The sequence below is a fragment of the Paramisgurnus dabryanus genome, chromosome 9 (genome assembly GCF_030506205.2).
Source record: "Paramisgurnus dabryanus chromosome 9, PD_genome_1.1, whole genome shotgun sequence".
Classification (NCBI taxonomy): domain Eukaryota; kingdom Metazoa; phylum Chordata; class Actinopteri; order Cypriniformes; family Cobitidae; genus Paramisgurnus; species Paramisgurnus dabryanus.
In genome coordinates this window covers 34837683-34853629 of record NC_133345.1, presented here as the reverse complement: position 1 = coordinate 34853629, position 15947 = coordinate 34837683, and the positions used below count along the sequence as shown (strand labels likewise).

At 33.7% G+C, this 15947-nt stretch overlaps 1 protein-coding gene across 1 annotated transcript; it reads left to right on the top strand.

The window, feature by feature from the left end:
- The first annotated feature begins 1129 nt into the window (after nucleotides 1-1129).
- LOC135773817 (MOB kinase activator 2) lies at nucleotides 1130-14423 on the top strand. Its single transcript, XM_065283643.2, has 5 exons — nucleotides 1130-1528; nucleotides 6713-6864; nucleotides 7464-7560; nucleotides 12253-12377; nucleotides 13365-14423. Exons 1-5 carry the CDS (start codon nucleotides 1389-1391, stop codon nucleotides 13595-13597), a joined length of 747 nt encoding a protein of 248 aa, XP_065139715.1. The 5' UTR covers nucleotides 1130-1388; the 3' UTR covers nucleotides 13598-14423.
- The last annotated feature ends 1524 nt before the right edge of the window (nucleotides 14424-15947 follow it).

Here is a 15947-nt window from a genome sequence, read left to right as displayed (position 1 = left end):
ACGTTACACACCATACATTCCCTAACATAACACCCAATACGTTCGCATAACGTAACATACCATAATTTTCCATAACGTAACACAACCATACGTTTCCCTAACCTAACACACTATACGTTGTCCTAACATAACACACCATACGTTGCCATACCATTACAGACCCTACGTTGCCATAACGTTACACAACATACGTTGTTGTAATATTACACACCATACGTTTTCCTAATGCAACATACCATATGTTTTCCTAACATAACACACCATACGACTTCTGGAACAAATACCTTGTGGAAAATGTTTTGGTTTCCTAAAGACAAGGGGACACGGTGGGGATGTATCCAAATTGTGTAAAGAGAGGTTTGGCAGCCAGGCAAGAATTTAAGGATCTGTAGCTAACATTGTATACATTAGTTTTACGTTAGCTCAGAGTAGTAGTTTAGCTATGATTTGAACTTAGGACATCACTTTTGGCCAATACTGTATGTTCTGATTGACATTTTCTCATCATACAGTCTTAAAAATAAATGTTCCTACATTTTTTCTGTCAGGCTATGGTTCCATAAAGAACATCCACAGAACCTTTCTGTTGCACTAATATTTATTGTAGGGGAAATGGTTCCACAAACTAGAAAAAACTCTGCCTATAAAACCCAGCTAAAGTCATTTTTTCCTGTTTTCCACATAAAATCATCCTAATGTAAAGACCATTCTGTGAAAACATAACCTTTAATATTGACTGAGTGAGGTCATGTCAAAGATTGAAATCAATCTCATCTTTAGATTATGAGTAACATAGATTTCACAGACAGGGTCATACATGGTTCATATAAAGATTCTTGATATTGGAAAAAGGACAATAAAATATTAAGAACCATTATATGAATGGTTCTTATTGGCACAGCTGTGAAGATCCCTTTTTTATAGCATCTTGTGTTGTTGTTGTTGTAGCCCCTATGCCTTGCATTGTAACTATAACTTGTATTCAGAATAGTGAAACATAACGTTGGTTTCCATCCAATGGAATCCATCCAGTTTTCCAATGGTGTAGAAAGTGAAAGTTGCCCTGGAGGCATGAACGGGGAGGGGCCTATGTGTGTAAAGGGGCGTATGCACGAGAGTAAATATTTTTCCAGTACTGGTGAAACCTGTCTGGCTGCTTTAGCGGAGACACAAGAAGACGCAGCCTGAGGTGTAGAGCCCAAAAAGGGCAACCGAGAGAACAAAAACACATTTACATTACCAGCCAGGGAGGGATCGAGGTAAATCGACTCTATGAGAATTGAGTTGAACGGATCTAACATAAATGAAGACATCATGGGTGTGAGACAGCGCTGGATCTGTGCTTCCTTATGTGACAGGTGCGACTCTACATCCCAGAGGTTCGCCGTATGAAAGATGTGGATTTTGGGAATTTCTATGTACGTTTAATGGGTAGAAGTGTTGTGGATATGGGGGGATGTCAGAGCAACAGCAGCTCTGATGAAGAGGACGTGAAAGTCCTGAAGGCAAACCACAGCACGTTTAAAGTGTGAGTACAAACTTTGCACACATACAGTACACACACACACACAACAGATGGGAGATGGTATGCACACAAACTGCTGGAGAGATAAGATCCAACATACCTTCAGAGAGAGAGAGAGAGAAAATTCAGCTGTGTTCACTTCATGGGTTGAAAAGTTGAATAGCTCAAAGTGAAAAGAAACTTTTTTTGTGTATAAAAACACCGACCCCTGTATGGGCCCCGTTTATAGATAAACACACCTGCTCCGGCCCCTATATTTACATATTACGCACTTGTGCTGGAAAATATTTATATTGTTTACAAAGAGAAAACTGCAGATGAGGATTTTCACAAACGGCACAGTTTGATTGGTTGTTGTGTTTAGTTGTTATTTTAGGGCCCTGTATCGAGCCGACTTGAGACAGGAATATACATTTCTAAAAATAACTCAGAACAACTAAACATATGTTTGAAACCAAGAAATGCTTATTAAAAAAAAACTTACAAATTGGGATCTGTATCATCAAACAATGCCCCAGAAAGTATAACTCATTTTTATAAAATCTGAATTAAAAAAGGAAAACCCAAACTTGTGGTCATGCATCTGTTTAGATCCATTAAATGTGAGGTAAACACGATGTCATGACTGTGCTGAGAACAGGTGGATTTTTTCCTAAACGTCTGCAATAGAAACTAGTTAAGATGAGTTCAAGTGATAAAACAACAGGGTGTGAGGAGAATCTCATTGCAACAATCTAAAACTTTTCTTCAAAATGTAAATGTTTTTAGTTAAGGGTTTTGTTTGCAAGACAATAGAGTTGCGTAAAGAAGGAGAAAGAACTCAACTATAAATAAAGAAATGCAGAAAAAATGAAAAACATGGAAATAAAAATACACACAATATTAAAATAAAGGTGCCTCACGATGCCATAGAAAAGATGAACCATTTTTGGCTGAATGGTTTCATAAAGAACCCTTAAAGGATTACTCCACTTTTATAAAAAAAACTCACACTGCAAAAAACTAGTATTACTTAGTAGTTACTTAGTAAATACTTAGTATTTTTGTCTTGTTTTCAGTAAAAATATCTAAAATTTCTTAAATCAAGATTTAAGATAAAAAAAATCTTAATGAGGAAAATGGCCTAAGAAAAGAAGTCTAGTTTTTAGAAAAAAAATATACAATTTAAAGGGATAGTTCGGCCAAAAACTATATTAAACCCATGATTTACTCACCCCCAAGCTGTCCGAGTAGCATATGTCCATCGTTTTTTAGACAAACACTTTTTCAGATATTTTAGAAAATATTTTAGATCTTTCAGTTGATTAAATGTAATGTTACGGGGTCCATAGTCCACGACCTTCAAGTCCAAAAAAAGTGCGTCCATCCTTCACAAAATAAATCCAAACGGCTCCAGGATGATAAACAAAGGTCTTCTGAGGGTAATCCGTGCGGTGTTGTTGTAGAAATATCCATATTTAAAACTTTATTAACGTAAATAAATACCTTCCGGTAGCGCCGCCATCTTAGACTCCTCTGTATTCAGGAGAGAGTATTAGCGTAGTGTACGCACTTTTCTTAGTGACGTATGACAAATTCGGAGGGCGGGGGCACAGAGCAGCAGCAGAGTAGCCTCCGTAGGCTGCGTAAGCTCTCATCCTGAATGCGGACGCGACTAAGATGGCGGCGCTACCGGAAGGTATTTAATTACGTTAATAAAGTTTTAAATATGGATATTTCTACAACAACACCGCGCGGATTACCCTCAGAAGACCTTTGTTTATCATCCTGGAGCCGTTTGGATTTAATTTGTGAAGGATGGACGCACTTTTTTATTGGACTTGAAGGTCGTGGACCCCGTAACATTACATTTAATCAACTGAAAGATCTAAAATATTTTCTAAAATATCCGAAAATGTGTTTGTCTGAAAAACGATGGATATATGCAACTCGGACAGCTTGGGGGTGAGTAAATCATGGGTTTAATATCGTTTTTGGCCAAACTATCCCTTTAAGTGAATTTGTGGATAAAACCAGCAACAAATCTTTGTTTTTATTGAATTAAATGTTTAAGAAAAAAGTTAAAGACCCCATTGGCAGATTTTGTTTGCTTGTTTTATGTTCATGTTCAGTTTAATGTGATATTTTTTAGACTTACAGGTTATTTTCCTCATCATGAAAATGCATCTTCTTTTAAGAATTTGTTGTATTTTTGTCTCATTTTCAGAACAAATATCTAAATAAGAAAGTCATTTTTTGCAGTGTAGAGCTTTGAAGCAGCATTGAAACTGCAATGAAACTGTAAACTATTGAGGTCCACTAAAGTCCACTATATGGAGAAAAATCCTGAAATGTTTTCCTCAGAAAACTAAATTTGTTTACCACTGAAAAAACGAAAAGACAAACATCTTGGATGACATGGGGATGAGTAAATAATCATGATTTTTTTATTCAAAAAAAAGAAAAAAAGAAAAGTGGAGTAATCCTTTACACTGCAAAAAATGATTTTCAAAAAAAAAATTCTTAGTATTTTTGTCTTGTTTTCAGTAAAAATATTTAAAAAAATCTTAAATTAAGATGTTTTTTCTTGATGAGCAAAACAACACAAGAAAATAAGTCTAGTTTTTAGACCAAAAATATCAAATTTAAGTGATTTTGTGCATAAAACAAGCAAAAAAAAAACTGCCAATGGGGCAAGCAAAAAAATATTGAACACTTTTCTTAAACACTAAAATCAAGAAAAAATTGCTTACCCCATTGGCAGTTTTTTTTTATTTAAGCACAAAATCACTTAGATTTGATATTTTTCTAAAAACTACTCTGCTCATCAAGAAAAAAGCATCTTAATTAAGAATTTTTAGGTATATTACTAAAACAAGACAAAAATACTAAGAATGTTTTTCTTGAAAATAATTTTTTCCATTGGCAGATTTTTTTTGCTTGTTTTAAGCACAAATTCACTTAAAGTTTATATTTTTTGTCTAAAAACTAGACTTATTTTCTTAGTTCATTTGCTCATCAAGGAAATAAATCTTGACTTAGTATTTTTGTGTTGTTTTCACTAGAAATATCTAAAAATTCTTAAGTAAGAAAGTCATTTTTTGCAGTGTGTCCTCCAAACACCAAAGGTTTTTAAAATAGTCTTTGTCTGTCCCCTAAAGAACCATTGATCATCAACCAAAGAGTGACTCCACGTCCCGCTATTTTTTAATCATTTAGGTCGAGGGCGAGGACACCCTCACTTCACAAACAAACGTGCAGTTATTTCAAGGCTAATACTCTTAGTTTTAAAGTATGAGTACAATCTACACTACGGCTGTTTTTCCACCACGTGTGGCTTTTCCCATTTGCATGAAGGAAAATTTGGTTCCTGTACAGTAGTAAGCTGATCTCTTTCCAGGATAATGAGATCGGGTGCTCGATAACACTCTTGGAAAACACTACGTGCATACGCCGTGCCTTGTAGGTACACAATCACAATTTAAACAACCAACACCATGTGCACACACAGCACACTTAACTTTATACCCGTATGTCCTTGTGGGAAAACACAGACTTTTCCTTTGTTTGTTCAGCAGAACTATTTAAACATCAATGAACAAGCAGAAAGCATTACCTGCATTACTGGAACAGATAGAAATCACTTCAATTTTACATCATTTAACTTTTTAATATTATATTGGGTTGGTAAAACCCATTGTAGTGGCCAGTACCAACTATTGGGTTAAAAATAAACCTGTACACTGCAAAAAATTATTTAAGAAAAAAATTCTGAGTATTTTTGTCTTGTTTTCAGTAAAAATTTAAAACAATTCTTAAATTAAGATGTATTTTCTTGATGAGCAAAACGACCCAAGAAAATAAGTTTTAGAGCAAAAATATCAAATTTAATTGATTTTGTGCATAAAACAAGCAAAAAAATCTTCCAATGGGGTAGGCAAAAAAATCTTGAACATTTTTCTTACACTAAATTCAAGAAAAATTTGCTTAGCCCACAGATTTTTTTGCTTGTTCTAGCACAAAATCACTAAAATTTGATATTTTTGATCTGAGAACTAGACTTATTTTCTATGGTCGTTTTGATATTTTTACTGAAAACAAGACAAAAATACTAAGAATTTTTTTTTCACAAATTTGTGAATTAATCAAGCAAAAAAATCTGCCAATGGGTTAAGCAAAAAAATATTTTTTCTTAAACACTTAATTCAAGAAAAAAAATCAGATTTTTGGCTTGTTTTATTCACAAATTCACTAAAAACTAGACTTATTTTCTTAGGTTGTTTTGGTAATCAAGAAAAAACATATATTCATATATATACTCAATTTTTTTAGAGTGTACATAAAATAAAAGTAACTCGCCGGGGTTCCCTTACTAAAACAATCATCTTAGTTAACCTTTATGAAAATTAACAATTATTTTATTATAGTAAAATTGAAGTAACCAGGTTTAATTAGCATATAAAAGATTTTTCCATGGTTTACCTACAGTGCAAAAAATTATTTTCAAGAAAAACAATTATTTTTATTTTAGTCTTGTTTACAGTAAAAATATCTAAAAATGCTTAAATTAGGTTGGTTTTTCTTGATGAGTAAAACAACCCAAGAAAATAAGTCTAGTTTTTAGACCAAAAATATCATATTTAACTTATTTTGTGCATAAAACAAGCAAAAAAAAAAAAAATCTGCCAATGGGGTAAGCAAAAAATCTTGAACATTTATCTTAAACACTAAATTCATGAAAGTTTCATTTTAATTTAAGAATTTTTGGATATCTTTTATTGAAAACAAGATAAAAATACTAAGAATTATTTTCTTGAAAATAATTTTTTGCAGTGTATAATGTTTTTGTAACTCTTTTTCACACTTTTGTGACTTACTTTATGTTGGTATACAAATCTGCGTCATGCATAAAACCCTGACTCAAACTTACAAAATAAAAGTCCTTTAGGTATTTCACACCATGAGGACAAACAGGAGGTATAACAAAACGTTTTGCAAAAATAAACCCTGACTGTGTGATCATAACCAGATGGGATTTATTTTCCAGTATGACTTTATATGTAACCCTGTCTGTGAAATGTACAAAAATATACAGTTATGGTAAAAAAAGGTGTATCAGTGGTGTATAATTTCTTTCATAAATATAAATGCTAATAGAAATACAGGAGACAGCCTTGCAATAAATTGCTATCTGTGTGTGTCTAACAGAAAAAATAACAGTCTACATATGGTCCCATCTGCTGCGGTCAAACCGTACCTGAAAGATCACTACTTATCTAAACGCATCACTGACGTCAATCTTCTGTCTCTCTCTGCTCTTCCACATGGACTCGACCAGCAGGAGTGGATTGCAACAAACAGTGAGTATTAAAACATAAGACATACAGTGTTCCCGAAACTCAAATGTGTGGGTTCAATCCCAGGGAACGCACATACGAATCGAATGCATAACTGTAAATCAGAAGGAATGGTCAAAAATGGTCCGTAGCTGTGCAGTACCCTTTAAAAAGGTCCTAATGCCTAGGCTATATTTGGTACCAATATGTACCTCTTAGGAATTAAAATGCACTATGTAGGTGCAAAGGTGTACTTTATTGAAAGGGTACTGCCCTAGGGACCTTTTTTCTAACTTTACAAAATACAAGATGTAACAAAATGTCATTTTACAAGAATATGTACAATATTTACAAACATGAAAATGATTTTACTCACAAAAGTGTAGTCAGACTTATAAAAAAACAAATAGAGAGAGGAAACACATGCATGTGCAATGTTCAGTCACACATAAAGAATGTAAAGAATGTGTTTATGTAATTAACTATTAACCGTGTGTTCATGTGAGTTAAAGATTATCTGTCTAATGTTTTCTCCCATACCAGCTTAATAAACAAAGACAACTATTAATAACTCCAGTCATATACATGTGCACTAACACTTCACCTTTAATAATCTCTCTCAGCTGTTTCGTTCTTTCACAACACAACCATCATCCTCGGCGCTCTGTCGGATTTCTGCTCAACGACAACATGTCCAGCAAACAAAGGCCCCAGAAACATGTGAGATAAACGCACGCACGACACACACACACAAAGCATTTGTTTCAGTCAGCTTAAGAAATAAAAATGACAACTGAACCCCAGTGACAACATCTTTGGCATGATGTCAATTAGATGGCACAGATGACATTTAAAAATAAACTATAAAGAAAACACAAACAAGCATTGTTAAATAATACACCTACAGACATGTATGTAACGCTTGTGTAACTGTTATTAAAAGTAATTAAATGTTTAATTTATACTATGTAATGGTATAAGGCATTTTTCTATTATGATTCTAATAACCAGCAAGTGATAGCCGTCATTTTACCATCTAGGTTACCTGGCTAACCAGCCTGGGCCGGGTTTCCCAAAAGCATCGTAAGGCTAAGTTGATCGTAAAAACGATCGTACGAATCATCTTAAAATTACGGGCCGTTTCCCAAAAGCTTCGTAACTTAAGTAGCACTTGAAAATCATCGTAGATCTACGAGTGGTCTGGAGTAATCGTTCATTCATAAGTGCATCGTAAGACAACAGAGTTACAAGGTCACCTGCAGGACAACCAGCAAATTGCACTCCTGCAATGACGATAATGTAATGTTTTAAATGTAATGTATATTTATTTATTGGGTTCTTCTTTGTTTATTTGTTTAAATTACTTTAATATAATATATTTAAAATTAAAATGAGAAATCAAATTTAAATTACAATTAAATTAAATTATAATTTTGGTAATAGTTGGTACTATTAAATTGATAAATGGTTCCTACCAATTGCTTCTATAATTAATCTACAGTAAAAAAAAATTGTTTTGAAGTGAAATGGCATCTGATTAAGGAAACCAAATAAATATGTACGGTACAATGCAATAATCCCTAATAATGAATAAACATAAAAACTAATAATAATAATAATAATCTAAACTATTACATAAAATGCAGAAGGCATTTCGCAGTGGGACGAGTCCTAACTACATACGGAAAAGAATATTTCATTATGCACAAATTATTAAAACATTTTAATAATTTTAAACAAATAATTGTTTAATAACTATATTTTATAATATTTAGTCATCAAACAATAATGAAAAATATTATAAAAAAACATTAGTGCACATCGCTGAAGATCATTATCCTAAACAAGCTTCTGCTACAAATTCGAGTCATTCTATTGGTGTCATTTCAGCACTTGACAAACGGATAGCGACTCGTAAGTAGCACTTAAAACCCAGCTGCGAGCGATCGTTTAACGTGCATCTTTGGGAAACGCACGTAAATGAACCAAGAATGTTCGTTAAGTAGCTCGTAAAAAGCGCTCTTAAGAGCTAAGTTCAATCGTTATCGGGAAACCTGGCCCTGGTCTCACTGTTAATACGTAGCATTAATACGTAACTTTCAAAAACACGAAACATACTTTTTTGTTTTTTTAAAAAGATGCTGAAGTGTACAATGTAGACGTATTTGCAACATATAATCATAGCATTTTTAATTTTATACAGCTACAAAACATAAATCGTTTACAAATCATTTACTTTCATACAGTACCATAAAGATTGCTTTATAATTTCCCTTTAAAAATTTTATCGATAATGTTACCACCTTAACCCTACCCCAAACCTTACCCTAAAACTAATTTTTTTACAAAAATTTTTAAAATATGCAATGTATCCTCTTTATATTATGCAAAGTAACAGAAATGTGTAGGAAACTTTTGTAGCAATCGTAACAGTAAAGCATTTAACTCTTTCATCGCCAGCATTTTTCATGATTTTCACAAAAGTTTAATGCCTCCCAGAAAATGTTCTTCTTTAAATATATAAAAAAATACAATATTAAATGAAAGAACAGACCATCTGCTTTCAAACATTTCATCCTACCTTTTATTCTCTTTTTATTAGGTTTCATCAAAAACACCACATTTTGAGCAAAACCTGAGATAATTCCATTTTTGTAAAGGACTTTTGGTAGAGATCAAAACTTACACAGACATACAGCTGTTTGCCCTAGGGCGATACTTCCGAGTTTAATTAATTCTGGAATTGCGCCATCTGGTAGATAATAGCGGTATTGCGGATTGGCGAGATAACTCGTCAATGGCGGGGAAAGAGTTAAAATACATTTTAAGACACAATACAGTCCTACATAAAAACAGTTTATTAAAATCATGTGCTATTAAAAATAAAAAGCATAACAGACAGACAAGTGTATTCACAATAAATTATTTATTGCAAAATTTTTAAAGCAGTACCAAAAGTAGTTACTCAAATGAATTACTTCTGTATATGATTGACGATAACATTAATTCAGCTTCTCTTTGTTAAGGCGTGCATTTCAAATTTCAAAAGTAAATCGACTGAAAGACAGCAATGTCACAAATCTGTAGCACACAAGAGCCAGCGAGCTTTTGATATCACCGCCATAAAGCAATTTGTCGTAAAGCTTCTTGAGGTGAACTATTTGAATTCAGTTTTATAATAAACACAAGTTTTGACGTGTACGGTCGCTGATGAAAACTGGGATTAAGATTGCTGGATAAAGAGCTGAATTTGGATCTGCTCCTCCAATCATATGAATCTTAAAGATGTGGATTACAGTGAATGAATAAAAACATCTTTTGTGCACTATAAAAAAATACTTTGCTGCTTTAAAATTTTTTGTTAAATCAACTCAGATTTACAAGTCATTTCAAGAAAGATGACTTGTCACAACTTATAAAATATAGTTGAGAAAAGTCAACTTAATTTTATAAGTTATAATAACTTACCTGTAGTTATAACAACTCATCTCTAGTCAAGATATATAATAGTAAGTTGAAATGACTTTTTTACAGTGTGAGAATTTATGTATGTTGTGTTTTGGTGTAATTATTATTTGCAAAGGAGAAGACTTGCATAGAAACTAAAAAAAACCCTAAATATTTAAAATGGTTAAATGATTACAGAAACGTTATTGATTTTAGGGGTTTCACTTTCTTGTTTAATATTGTGTTATTCTCTGAAAATCATGAACATTTCATTAGGTAAATGAGTATACTATCATTAATATGAGTAAGAAACGGCAATGCCCACGATTTTAACTCTTTCCCCGCCATTGACGAGATATCTCGTCAATTAAGAGAAAACGCTTCCCCGCCAATGACGAGATTTTCCGTCTTTCCGCAATACCGCTATTATCCGCAACTTTTTAAACCCGGAAGTATTGCCCTGGCAGGCTGCTGCATGTCCGTGTCTGTTTTAAAGATCGCTCTGAATATGATCTCTATGAAAAGTCCGTCATAAAAATTGAATTATCTCTGCTTTTTGCTCAAAATATGGTGTTTTTGCAAAAACCTACCCATATTCAAAAGCTGATTGCAAAAGAACCACTAAAGGTAGGATGAAACGGTTTTTTTTGTTTGAAAGCAGAGGGTCTGTTCTTTCATTTGGTATATTGTATGTTTATTTATTTAAAGAAGAAAATTTTCTGGAAGGCATTAAACTTTGGTGAAAATCATGAAAAACGCTGGCGCTGGCTGGCAACTTTTTTTAAAAATGCTGGCAGTGAAAGAGTTAATATTTATGAATAGAAATTATGTACAAATTTGTACGTCTGTAAAGCTGTTTTTAAATACATAAATAATTAACGTATAAGTCAGTGGTTCTCAAACTTTTTCGGCGTGCGGCCCCTCTGTGTATGGTGCATCCCTTTGTGGCCCCCCTAAAGAAAATGTATGATATAAAACATCCCAAAGATTTGAAATAAAAAATATTAAATTATACAATGTGGTTTTGATGATTTAAAAAATGTAATTAAACTGTGACCCCCTGGAACCATCTCAGGGCCCCCAGTTTGAGAACCACTGGTATAAGTCCTGTCAACACATCAATATTATACATTTCACGGTGTACGAAAACGTAAGTAAATGTACGTGGGGTGTACAACCACACTTTAAGTAAAAATACACACATATTCTCATGAGATCACATAGCACGGAGTTACCCACTTCTAGACCAAATAAAATTGAATTTAGTTTGCCAAAATACCTTGAGATGTATGATATTTCATCCTGTAAGCAAAGTCATCAGTGATTACAAGGTGTTTGGTTTCATTTATGTATTTATTTTCATTTTTCTTTGGGCTATGGTTATGGCTATTAGACATCTTTTAAACGCAGAATTGCTTGCTGGGTATTGAATCTGAAAAACATTTTCTTTCTTCCTTATTTTTAATTAATAAATTGATTATTGTATAATGAGTTATTGGTATTGACTATATTGAAAGTAGGGATGCTAAACAATTAATCGCGATTAATCGTTAGCAGAATAAAAGTTTTTGTTTTCATCATATATGTGTGTGAACTGTGTATAATAAATTTGTATAAATAAATGTACACACATCCATGTATATGTTTTAGAAATGTTTACATGTGTATACACATTTGTATATTTATGTATAATTTATATTATATATAAATATAAATACTTAATATATACATTTTTTTTTCTTAAAATTATACATGATTGTGTTCATATTTATATATATACATATTTATTATACACAGTTTACACACATATGTGATGTAAACAAAAACTTTTATTCTGCTAACGATTAATCGCGATTCATTGTTTAGCATCCCTAATTGAAAGTGTATTATTAAATAGAATTTTACTTTGCAAAGGTTGTTAATGGAGATTGTAAACAGTTGTGTTTATATATTTGTGTGTTTTAGTCTTTATGAATGGACAGATGATCAAGGCAAGAAGATGAAGTGTTTAGCGCCGCAATACATCGACTACGCCATGTGTTACATCCAGGAGCTTCTCACAGATGAGCGAGTCTTTCCCTCCAAAAGTGGTACTGTATGATGCTTTACGCACAAACGTTTATTTCTAGCCAATCAGAAAAGAGGCATCAGCTGATTGCACGTTACTGAACCTGGTACATTTATAACTTTGGCAGATGCTTTTATCCAAAGTAAATTACAGGCTATATATTTGATCAATATGTGTTTTCATTCAGGATTGAGTTACAGAAGCACTCAACAAGCATCGCTAAACAGTTTCAGCTGTAGAATCTGATTAGTTAAAGGTGCAGTGTGTACATTTTAGGAGGATCTATTGACAGAAATGCAATATAATAAAAATAATTACAAGTTTATATATATATAGTGCTCATGACTGCTCATCCGAGGGGCGCAAATTCAAAATATGTGTTCGGAGTGAGTGACGTGTGTTGCTTGTGTTTTCAAAATATTTGTTTGTTGCGTCATGTGAACCATGTGCATCACGTGTTTTGTCAAAATAAGTGCGTCAAAACCGTTTATGATAAAAGAGACGTTCACAAAATACACGCAAGACACTCCCTTAACAGTAAACAGATTACGCATGAGATTATGTGAGTATCTGGCAAACTCGAGCGTCTCTTTTATCATGCGTCTGCCGCAGGCACTTATTTTGACAAGACACGTGATGCACACAGAATCACTCGACTTGCAGAACGCATATTTTGAAATTACGAACCACACACATGACGGGATACATACATACATGTTGTGACAAACTTCGCATTGAGTGTCCTTGAAAAAAGAAGTCACTATATTGTCAATACAACAAGCTGTTTGTCCTGTTGCAGCTACCGTAGCTTCTCTATGCGCTTCCACAGGAGGTGTGAGCTGTCTCACCACTAGAAGTCGCTAAAATCCACACACAGCACCTTTAAGACACTTTTAAATTTGTTTGGCGATCCAGAAGTCTAATTCAGCTCTCTCTGGATTGTACAATAGCAGTATTTATTTACGTCTGTGGTGAACATTACGTAAAATACTTTTTTTTATCTGTCTAGGTTTATCATTTCCTCCTGGATTTACCTTCCTGATCCAGAAGGTCTTTGTAATGCTCTTCCGTACTCTGGCTCATATGTTCAGTGCACATTATCAAGACAGCGTCACCATGGAGTTACACCCTCATCTCAACACCCTAATGTTACACTTCATCACCTTCAGCCACACATTTAAACTCTTGGACCCTGCGGAGACGGCGCCAATCGATGACCTCATCGCTGTGCTCACGCGCTGAATAAACACACTGATGGTTTAAATCAAAGCTGGGATTATTTCTGATGATGTTAGGGAATGCACTCCTGTAATGTGTCAATCAACTGCATACTGGACTTTGATTAGTTCAGTAGTCTTCCCGCCTATTTCAGTGCCAACTGTGAGTCATTTTCTTTTGGACACCTGCCATCCCGTCGTAGGGAATCTACATTGTTGCGCCTTGCAAATTCCAATCAAATTCCTTATCGACATATTTGTCTGCAACAATGTTTTAAAGTATGACAGCTATTTCATCCGGTACTACTGGAAAAAAACATACTGTATGACCGAATGCAATGCTTTGTGTTCAAAGCAACATTACTGACTTTGTGTCCAGAACAGACACAGCCATTTACATGTCACGCCTGGGAAAGATATGTTAATAGTGAAAATGTCACATGGCATGCTGTGGCACAACAGAAGCACAAAACAAATGGTTCACGAATCACTGACTCAATGAATCATTCACAAATGCATCACCTATGTTGATTCAGAATTTAATGAAGGTCTTTAATGTATATGAAGTTATATTAATTTAAGTAGAATAGTGACGCTGTTATATACATCATAATATACTGTTGTTTGTCTTGTATTGATTGTCTTATGTTGGTTAGTGTTGCATATATCTTTGGGTCAGAAGGATTTGTATGGAAAAAAGACTTTCTTCTTTATCTGAAACGTAAACGAATGCTCATGAATGAAGAGCCCTTAGGATATCTGAAATATACACAAACACTGTATTTGCAGGAGTGATCTGGTCTGACTGGTTCCCATGAGGAATAAGATCTGTTGAAGGACAGACGCACACACATTAAGTCTTTGTCCTGCATTAAAAAGTAGCACATTCAAGCTGAAAATGTATATTTATGTGCAAAGTATTTTAGCAAGAAGTCATATCAAATATAAGTCGTATGAAAAACAGTCTGTAGTAGCATGCACCAATAAACATTTCAAACTGTTACACTGTAAACACATGACCTCAATGTGTTAAAATGTGTTCTTCCTGCAGGGGGCAGCAAAGCGTTTCTGTAGCCCCAACAACAACAAGCACACACTTCAACCAAATGACATGACGTCAAAGGCTGTTAACACTGAAAGCCTTTGAAACAGTGTTTAAATAAGTAACAGAAATAATGACTATGAAACATCTCATAAATGTGCAGATTTGGTTAATGTATCTGTCTGAAGGGCAGCTTTGAGAAAGTAAAATGAGTTTTAACAAATCATTTGACTGTAAGTAATTCACAAGCTTTTTCCATCTTGCACTGTGAATGTAAATATGGTGCATTCAATAATAAAACGCTGTTTGTTTTATTGTGATATTGTGCCTAATTTAGGCAGAACTCCTTGGTAAATTCAAGGCTTAACATACAGTAATACACAGCTATCCAGTAGTGAAAGTTTTGTAGTTTCTTTGTATAAAAGCTCTTGAAATGAAAACTCATCAGTTACTCACGTTTATATTTGTTAAAACAACCCAGCATTTCGAGTTGAAACAACCCATAGGTTAAATTACAATCCAAGAGGTTGAGATTTGTCCCTTTTTGACCTAATGCTGAGTTGGGTTGTTTTAACCCATTGTTGGGTCAAGTATAAACATTTTCCAGGTTTATTTACCCAGCGGCTGGGTTTATCCTATTTTTGAGTGGAGAGACATTTTTGGACAAACACACAAACTTGCACACATAAACAGGTCTGTCTGAGGTAACTGAGGTGTGAAATAAAGCATAACACAGACACACACATACAGTACAGACACAAAAAACTCCAGATTGGTAGAAACAAAATTGGTTTAGATATAATGTCTACTTCAGATCAAAAGAAAGACCAAGGCTACAGTGGGCCTATAAGATGTTTTGGTCCTTATATAGCCCAGATCCTGGATTCAGTGTACGTCTATCTAATCTATTTCAGTTTCTGTGCAATAAAAATCAGAAGGTCCAAGCACTTTAAAAAGTAATAACACACACTGAAAAAAAATAAAGGCTGGATTTACTTAAAAATATAGTGCATTATTTCTGCATCCATTTTTTTTAAGTAAGTCCAAAAAAATTCTTAGTACTTTTGTCTTGTTTTCAGTAAAAATATCTAAAAATTCTTAAATTAAGATGCTTTTTCTTGATGAGCAAAACGACCCCAGAAAATAAAGTCTAGTTTTTAGACCAAAAATATAAAATTTAAGCGATTTTGTGTATAAAACAAGCCAAAAAATCTGCCAATGGGGTAAGCAAAAAATCTTGAACACTAAATTCAAGAAAGATTCAAGAAAAATGTGCTTACCCCATTGGCAGGTTTTTTATGCTTGTTTTATGAACAAAATCACTTAAATTTGA

What these genes read in the sequence shown, in the direction of transcription:
- LOC135773817 (XM_065283643.2), top strand. Translation starts at nt 1,389, where the DNA reads ATGAAAGATGTGGATTTTGGGAATTTCTATGTACGTTTAATGGGTAGA. An exon ending in AACCACAGCACGTTTAAAGT is followed by an intron (nt 1,529 to 6,712) that starts GTGAGTACAAAC and finishes TGTGTCTAACAG; the next exon opens with AAAAAATAACAGTCTACATA. An exon ending in GGAGTGGATTGCAACAAACA is followed by an intron (nt 6,865 to 7,463) that starts GTGAGTATTAAA and finishes AATCTCTCTCAG; the next exon opens with CTGTTTCGTTCTTTCACAAC.